Below are 8,560 nucleotides of genomic sequence, written 5' to 3' on the forward strand. Positions count from 1 at the left end.
TCAAAAGTTAGAGTGCATCAGAATCTTGTTAAAATAGACTGCTGTGTCCCAGCCCAAGAGTTTGCATTTTTAACATATTCCCAGTTAATGAAGTATACGTTGAGAACTCTGTACAGTAATTGATATGTTAGCCCGCTAATTCCCCAACATCAGAAGCTGTCACACTCCACTGACAGGGAAGGAGTGGAGACAGAATAATGCTTTAAATCAGTGGTTCTGAAGGTGGTCCCCTCTCACCCACTGTATCAGAAACCCTGCAGGTGGAGTCTATCTATCTTGTCTTTTAATAGGTTTTTCCAAGTGATACTGAAGCACGCTAAAGTTTGAGAACACTGCGCTACAAATCAAAGTATTTTGCAAATCCCAGCCCTTTACAGTAGAAGGAATGGAGCTATACCATATTTTTCCCACTTTTGGGAACCTAGGCTCTGGAGCCAGATAATTCTAAATTCAAATCTAGACTCAGAAAGAAGTTTAACTTAATCTCCATGAATTCCAGATTCTCACCAGCAAAGTACCTTTCTTTGCTATAACCTTTCCAGGAAGTAACCTGTAAATATTAATCCCTAACTGGACTTTAAGAAACCTTGCCTATGGAAGTCATCAGAGATGTGAATAGATTTATATCACCTATTTGTGTGGGCTTAACTATTGTGAGCACCCATGGCAAGCCCACGACATGTAGTCATTTTCAACCGGGCTGAAGCACAAACTTAAAAGGAGCACTGTGTGTGTGTGTGTGTGTGTGTGTGTGTGTGTGTGTGTGACAGAGACAGACAGAGACAGAGACAGACAGAGAGACAGAGACAGAGAGAGAGACAGAGAGAGACAGAGACAGAGAGAGAACACAATGTACTGAGTAAGCAAGAGCAGCCACCCACCCAGCCGGCCTCCTTGTTCCCTGGCAGCCCATGCAGAGAAGCATGAGAAGAGATAAAACTTTGCCTCTTTCATAGAAGAAACAAATTAAGGCAGTTAACTTGTGTCATAGTGTGCATAGCAACACAAGACTCACCACAGAAATGTGATTAAGGAAGGGACTGGCCCATAAACCCATTTCCATATTTGTAACTTTGGAATTCTTAAACGCCTCAGTGGTGTTCATTCTAAATGTCAAGTCTCTACCGTGCAAAGATGTTCACCACAATGTTCTTTTTATTGTAATCAGCACCCATGTCAAAATGCAAAACATTTCCAGAACCCCTAGTTTCCCTCACATCACAATATTACTTATAATATAAAAAAAGTACAAATGGGCTGGCCCAGTGGCTCAGGAGCTCCAAACGCCGAGGTCGCCAGTTCGATTCCCACATGGGCCAGTGAGCTGCACCCTCTACAGCTAAGACTGTAAACAACGGCTCTCCCTGGAGCTGGGCTGTGGTGAGCAGCCTGAGGTTGGCGCCGGCTCCTGTGTACTGCCAGGAGCGGCTGGTGACAACGTGAGGGGCCGGCAGCCAGTGTGAGTGGTCGGCAGCCAGAGTGAGCGGCCGTGGACTGCTGTGCGCTGCCATGGGCTACTGTGCTGCCTGGGGCTACCGTGTGCTACCATGGGAGGCCGGCGGCCGGCGAGTGCTGCGGTGAGCGGCAACCGACTGCCTCACCCAGGGGAGCGCAAGGATCATACCAGCATGGGCCCGGGAGCTGTGTCCTACACAACTGGACTGAGAAACAACAGCTTGAATGGAGTGGGAGTGGGGGAGGCAGAAGAAGAGGGGAAAAAAAAGTAGAACTAATGTAAGCAGCCAACCACAGAGGAAATGACCGAATAACTGAGGACACATACATAGGATGGGATATCAGAAATCAGGTTTAGATGAATATGTAACAACCTGGTAAAATACATTATAGTGTCAAGTAGGAATGAAAGTCAGGTTATAAAATGGTATGTATAATACAATCCCATGTTGTAAAAATATGTTTATATTCTAAGTCAAACAATGGGAGTTAATCTGCTGGATAGAATAGACACATAGGTGATTTTTATTTCCTTCCTTATTTTTTTCCCATATTTTCTACAATGAGCATGTCTCACCTATATAATCAGGAAAAATTTAAAACATTATTTTAAAAAGAAATATCTACCTTTCAGGGTTGGGTGTAGATTGAGAAAATTTATGCAAAGTCCTATCATGGGGCCTGGCACATATCGTGTTTCCCCGAAAATAAGACATAGCTGGACCATCAGCTCTAATGTCTTTTGGAGCAAAAATTAATATAAGACCTGGTCTGATATTATATATTATATTATATTATATTATATTATATTATATTATATTATATTATAGACTCAGTCTTATATTAAAATAAGACTGGGTCTTATATTAATTTTTGCTCCAAAAGACATTAGAGCTGATGGTCCAGCTATGTCTTATTTTCGGGGAAACACGGTAGTAAGTAAGCACTGAGGAGCTATTCGTTCCTGTTTCCTGTTCCTGGACTGTGGAGTTAGGGTTTCTATACTGTGGGTAGGAGTTCACTTTCCAGGTTTGAACCTACATACTACCCACACAATCCAAAGTAAGGGCCACAGGAATAGCTTTTTACAAAAAGACTCATTCACTTATTCATTCTAAAATGTAAGGGGGGGTGCGGGAAGGGCGAATTGGGTAAAAATCAAATACGTGGTAACGGAAGGAAACTAGACTTTTGATGATGAGCGCACAATGGAGCATACAGATATTGAATTATAATGCTGTATAGATGAAATTTATGTAACGTTATTAACCAATGTTACTTCAATCAATTTAATTTTAAAGTGTACTCTAGGTTCTGGGGATACCAAAAATGAAAAGATGACATCTCTGTCTTCAGGTAGCCCTCTGGCTAATAAGTGACACAGGTGTATTTTGAACTATGATATGATGAAATAATAACTTTCAATAAGGATATACACAAAGTGCAATGGGAAGCCAAACGAAGGCCTTTTACAGCAGAGGTATGCTGTGAGTTGTAAAAGGAAGGCGATTAGTGGAAATAGCATGTGCAAAGACAAAGAGCCACAAAGGAGGATAAAATTTTCCCAGAACTATAAGAGTTCAGTCTTGCTGGGACATAAAGAACAAGGGAAGAGGAATGGTGGGAAATGAGACAAGTAGATCACAAAAGATCTTGTCTGTCACACAAAGACCACTGAATTTTATTCATAAGGGAACCACCAAAATAATCTTAGGCAGAGGACTGACTAGCAAAGATACCGGGAATCCTGAAAAACATCTGAATCCCCACTTATTTCCAGGGGAAAGGAAAAGGCCCCATCCTCTAGGTCTGTCCCCCCTGAAATAACATGAAGCAGTAAACAGAATTCTGCACCTGGTACACAGTGAATACTCAATAACAATCAGTTGAATATGAATTTGGATGTTCTGCATGAGGCAGTCTCTGCTAAGAGCAGAATTTTAGCAGCACCAGCACCTTTAGTTTGGTCCTGGGTGTGATAACAGGAACAGTTCCTTTGGAAGGGAGCAGTGACAACTGAAAATTCTAGAATCTAACAACATACAACAGGAGGAGGGTGCCATATACTGTTTCGTTGTACTCCAGTGTACAAATCCCTCTCATGTTTTTCTTTCCATAGCTGGGATTTAAGTCCCAATAATGGGATAATATTACAGTTTTAGTCCATACACTAACCTCTCTGGAATCCTGGATGACAGGTGCTTATGTGCACACATGGTAAACCGGAGGGAATTCATTAATGATTTTATTCCTGTTGTTTTACCCAATATCTCGTCTGCTTAATTCAAGTTAGTTAGATGGTTCTGCAGATAAACACTATAGAAATAAAATACTACTGCATTTCTGCCTCCATTTACTGAATGCATGCAAAATGCTTTCAGTAATCAGGAAGGCTGTGTTAGATATATTTTATTGGTGAAGACAATGAGGCTCAGAGAGGCAGCAACTTGCCCAAGGTCACTCTGATAGTAAGCTGCAAAACAACAACTCAAATCCATTTTTGCTATAGTTTAACTATCTCAAAATTATAACAAAGTATTCTCCAAAGCCAGGGTCTGAGACAAAACAAAATTGCTAGAATACAAAAATGATACTTTGTGGCTGGAAAGAAGACACTTTCTAAATTAAAAAAAAAAATCAAAAGAAGGGTGAAAAAGAAAAAATACATATGGGAAATGAGAAAAATACGGAGAAACCAGAAGCCAGTGTCAGCTAGGCCCTAGTCTGCAAGAAGGGATGGAGGAACCTGGGTCGGGGAGGTGGGCTGGAGTTCATTCTCAGGGAGCAAGGCGGGGAAAGTTTCTGTGGGAACCTAAAACAAAGCTGAGAAAGAAGCAAGTGAGCACCTGGCAAGGGCACCCTGTGCCACCTGGCCTGCCTTCCTTACCTGCCGTGAAACCAGTCCTGGCACATGTCACACTCGATCATGAAGCGGGTCACATCGTAAGGCAGCCGGCAGAGGCAATACACCGGCACCGAGGCCATCTTCGCCTGGCCTTGAAGCGCTCTGCCGCGGATCAGTCTCAGAGCGTTAAGAGGAGTGGGAGGCGGCAGCACGCGTCCTTTCTGGATGAAAGCTGGGCACAAACAACACTTTTTATAGTGAATCAGATCCCCCAGGGTACCAACCCACAGTTCACAAATGGGGAGTTACCACGGCCGTGATGCAACACAGCTGGTGCGACTGTAGGGGGCAATCGGAGAAAGTCCACCCGCCTCCAGAATTGCTTTAACAAATAAAGAACGAAGCTCTGCCGTCGAGGCTTTCCCCCCACCCCACCTTCCTTGGCCCCCAGAGTCAGTGAGAACTTCTTTCCAGGCTTCAGGGAAATATCTGACGCCTTTAAGGAAGCTTTTTAAATCCCTCATTGCACCCTCTCTTTGCTAGAAACCTTGCTTCTCGGGGCGCTCTCTATTATGACACCAGCCCTAGCCTCAAGAATGAGACTGGGGGAGCTCAGCAAAAGCCCCTTTCTCTCCCCCCAAATAGAAGCAACTGGAGAGAGACGAGGGATCCCTAAATGTGGGCTCGGATTACTCGCAAATTACCTCGGTGCCTTCATGAACAAGGCAGAGGCGCCCAACTCAAATCACAGTTCTAGCGTCGTGTTCTCTCAACTCTCCCAATCATTCTACCCCAGAGCAGGCGGGAGCCTCATCATCCCCAACAACTGAAATAAATCTCAACTGCAAAACTCATCAGCTCGTCCTCTACTTGAAACATGACCGGGTTCTCATCGCATCCCTGAAACTAAAAAGGATCGCTACAAAACCCCTAAACTGACTACAATTTCCTTACACTCCTGCAACTGAGGAAGGATTTGTTTTCTTCCCTCCGCTCGGAAACGGGCAGGCATCTCCTCCCTACCCCCTCAAACTGACGAGGGCTCCCCTGTCCCCCCAAACTGAACGGGATCTCCTCGTACAGCTCGAAACTGACAGGAATAGTCTCGCAGCCCCGAAACTTACGAGAATCTCTTCACGCTTCCCAAACTGACAGGAACCTCCTCACGCCCCCAAACCGACAAGAATGTCTTCGGTCCTCGGCCCTAGGGGGATCTCCGCATCCGCAAAGCTGCAGGGATTCCTCCCGCCCGCGGAGCTCAGTCCGACCGACGCGCCAGCGGCCGGGCTCGCTGTGGAGCGGCTCGGCGCCTCCCCCAGCGGAGGTTCGGACGGCAGTTCTGGCCCCACCGGCGGCGCGCGCCGAATTCTGGGATCGTCACGGCAACGCCACGACCCTAGCTTGCCGGCCCTCCGACCACCCGCTGGGTCGTGCGGCCCTAGCCGCCAGGCTCTGCTTCCGGGCAGCTTTCTTTACAGCTCTGCCCCGGGCCGGCCGTTAGGGCCTACTGGAGACCGCGGCTCTGGCCTAGTCCGGCGGTTGTCCGGAGACTGGGCGAGCGTCGTTGTCGCTGAGCCGGCAAGAGCTAGCCGCGAGCAAACCAACGAGGACGGAGACGAACCGGCGGCCAGATCGAAGAAAAACAGCCCGGAAAGTCGCCGGGAGAAGCCCGGTAGCGGTGGTAGGCAATTCGGAGTAGTCAATAAAGTTTATTCAAAACAACGAGGAAGTTGAGGCGGAGAGGGGAGGAGAAATATGGAGTAAACAGCTACCATATTGAGAGTGGCGGAGCTGCATCGAGGAGGCTACCCGACCGCCATCTTATGAGGGCTAGCCCAGTCAAGGCCCCGCGGCAGAGGCGGGGAAGGGAGGGTCTGCCGGCTCCCGCGAGACGTCATAGGGCGGGGCAACGCCTTGAGACAGCGGGGCGGGACTAGGCTACCTTTGGACCGGCTCGTCTACTCTAGGTGCCCAATGGACGATGAGTACCTTGATCCCAGAGGAAGGGGAGCCGCCATCTTAGACGAGGCGGTCACTTGGCTCCATTTTGAGTGGGGCCAGAACCATCCCACCCTTCCCCCTCCTCCAGGCAAGCAGGGAGTTAAGCCCTACCACCACCGGCACCACAGCACCACCACCACTAGTACACACTCCTCCCAGCCTCTCCTCCTGTGAGACGAGGTGAAACGCTGTGACTACAAACTGCAAAATGAAGAGGTGGCGGTGGGCACGGGCTCCGACCAGGGCAGAGGCGGAGTATTCACTGCGGCTCCCGTTCAGTGAGCTCTTTTGGGGGCTAAGCTCTTTCAGAGAGTCCCTGAGTCGCGTATTCTTCATCCCGTAAGGGAAGCTCTATTATCTCCAAAAGGAGAACACGGGCATAGGGACGACTGGCATTTTAGAGCCAGGAAGTTGAATCTTACACCCTCTCCCACACCCGCGTTCTGTCCTTGGTCCCTCGTTCCTCCTTAAAGCTTCTGTCAGCTTCCTCGGAACACTCTTATCTGATCCTACTACCTCAGTTCAGTTCAGATACAGGTCAAAGATTTCCCTGCACATATCCCCGGATTTTCTGACTCCAGCCTGAGGGGGTGGGAGAAGAGGTTGAGTGAAGGGAACTTTGCACACCTGCTTCAAGATGGCGCTGGTTTTCTCAGGCATTTTAGAATATTCTCTAGGAATGCTCTTACTGTCTCATTTTCTTAAAGGGTCCTCTACCACTTTAAAAAATAAGATGGGTGTTTTGCACACCAGTTTCCTAAGTGATGGTGGTTTAGGCCCGGGGGATACAATGATGGAAAGAAGGACTTTGCGGTGAGAAATTGCCAGCCAGTGCATCAGACAAGCTTGCAAGTCAACAATTGGAATACAACGTCCAGTAATCACACAGATACCTTTTGCAAAATAAGGCTAAGAAAGTGCCTCAGCAGCTGCTGCTGTTGTCAAGGAACATTTCAGGGAGGAGGATACATGAAAGTTCACTAACTGTAGATAAAAGGATCAACATGTACAAATGCATGGATGGAGGCACATGGGAACATATTTGCAAAAAGAATTTGAATATTAGATTTTATCCTGTAAGCAATGACAAGAAAGAGCAAGAGCAGCTGAGTCACATTTGTGTCTTAGAGGAAAATCCAGGTTTAGTGGAACCTGAAGTTTATACAGTTTATGAGGTGGGACTTCTTTATGAAAAGAATATAGAGTTGTGAATACAAAATTAGGTTCACAGGTCGACGGTAAGAGTATTTCTAGAATCAATTCTTATACCTGGGTAATACCATGTTTCCCGGAAAATAAGACCGGGTCTTATATTAATTTCTGCTCCAAAAGACACATTAGGGCATTTTTTCAGGGGATGTCTTATTTTTTCATGTACAACAATCTACATTTATTCAAATACAGTCATGTCATCTTCTGGAACATCTTCATAACGTACTAAATGTGTCTGGCTGACGATCTTAACTGGGGCTTATATTCGGGGAAACATGGTAGCTACAAATAGAAGTGATATAGATCACATAGATGTCCCACTGAACCCAAACTAAATGTAGCCCCCAAATCAACTTCCATTTAGCTGGGTTTCAAATATGTCTGAGGCAGCTCCAACACCACCTATTACAAGAGAAAATGTGACAAAGGAAACTCTGTGGGAAGGGACAACAGTTTTAACCAATTGTGCTTTAAATATATTTTACAAACAATAAAACATAACCATGTGGCTATATGGCAAGTGATGGGCCCTGCAGCTTAAACTTTCTTAGCTTCACAAGGAGGCAGGTGGGTGCTCACTTTGGCAGCACATACATTAAAATTGGCAAGACAGAAGACTAGCGTGCCCCCTGCACAAAGATGACAGGCAAATTCTTGAAATTTTCAAAAAAAAAAAAAAAAAAAGGCAAGAGGGAAGAGGTTGTTGCAATTACTCATGAAAAAAAAAGATGAAGCCTGAGTCAAGATAGTAGCAGCAGGGGTAGAAAAGGATCAGATTAAGTGGGATATTTCGGAGGTTGAATAGGCAGGGCTTGGGGACCAATTGAAAATAGTGGGTGAATGAATTAAAGGAGTGTGGGTTCATTTCTGGGTTGGGTGTCAGAGTGGATAGTAGTGCCATTGACTGAGCCAGGGTACAGAGGAAAAGGTTTGGTAGGGAAGAAGAGACTAAGTTCAATTTGGACTATGTTGAGTTAAGGTGTGTGTGGAACAGTAACTCACCCAATAATTCTTTGTTGAGCATCTATTATGCACCAGGCATGGTGC

General features: G+C 46.0%; 1 protein-coding gene and 1 non-coding gene across 4 annotated transcripts in view; one reads left to right on the plus strand and one right to left on the minus strand.

The window, feature by feature from the left end:
- The window catches only part of PHF8 (PHD finger protein 8), a 112,719-nt gene extending 106,573 nt beyond the window's left edge, over positions 1-6,146 (minus strand). The window contains exons 1-2 of one of the 3 annotated variants that reach the window (XM_019710846.2): positions 5,425-6,146; positions 4,343-4,532 (exon numbers count right to left, since the gene is read on the minus strand). In XM_019710846.2, the coding sequence (XP_019566405.2) occupies positions 4,343-4,440 (98 nt within the window). In that variant the 5' untranslated portion in view covers positions 4,441-4,532; positions 5,425-6,146. The remainder of the gene's footprint in view (positions 1-4,342; positions 4,533-5,424) is intronic. The other 2 variants (XM_019710845.2, XM_019710847.2) reach the window with 2 other exon arrangements.
- A 1,938-nt stretch (positions 6,147-8,084) lies between these two features.
- Positions 8,085-8,187, plus strand: LOC141569774 (U6 spliceosomal RNA). Its single transcript, XR_012493570.1, has one exon. It is a non-coding gene; the product is annotated as a U6 spliceosomal RNA (small nuclear RNA).
- Positions 8,188-8,560: the final 373 nt, after the last annotated feature.

Source organism: Rhinolophus sinicus, chromosome X (assembly GCF_036562045.2).
Source record: "Rhinolophus sinicus isolate RSC01 chromosome X, ASM3656204v1, whole genome shotgun sequence".
NCBI lineage: Eukaryota > Metazoa > Chordata > Mammalia > Chiroptera > Rhinolophidae > Rhinolophus > Rhinolophus sinicus.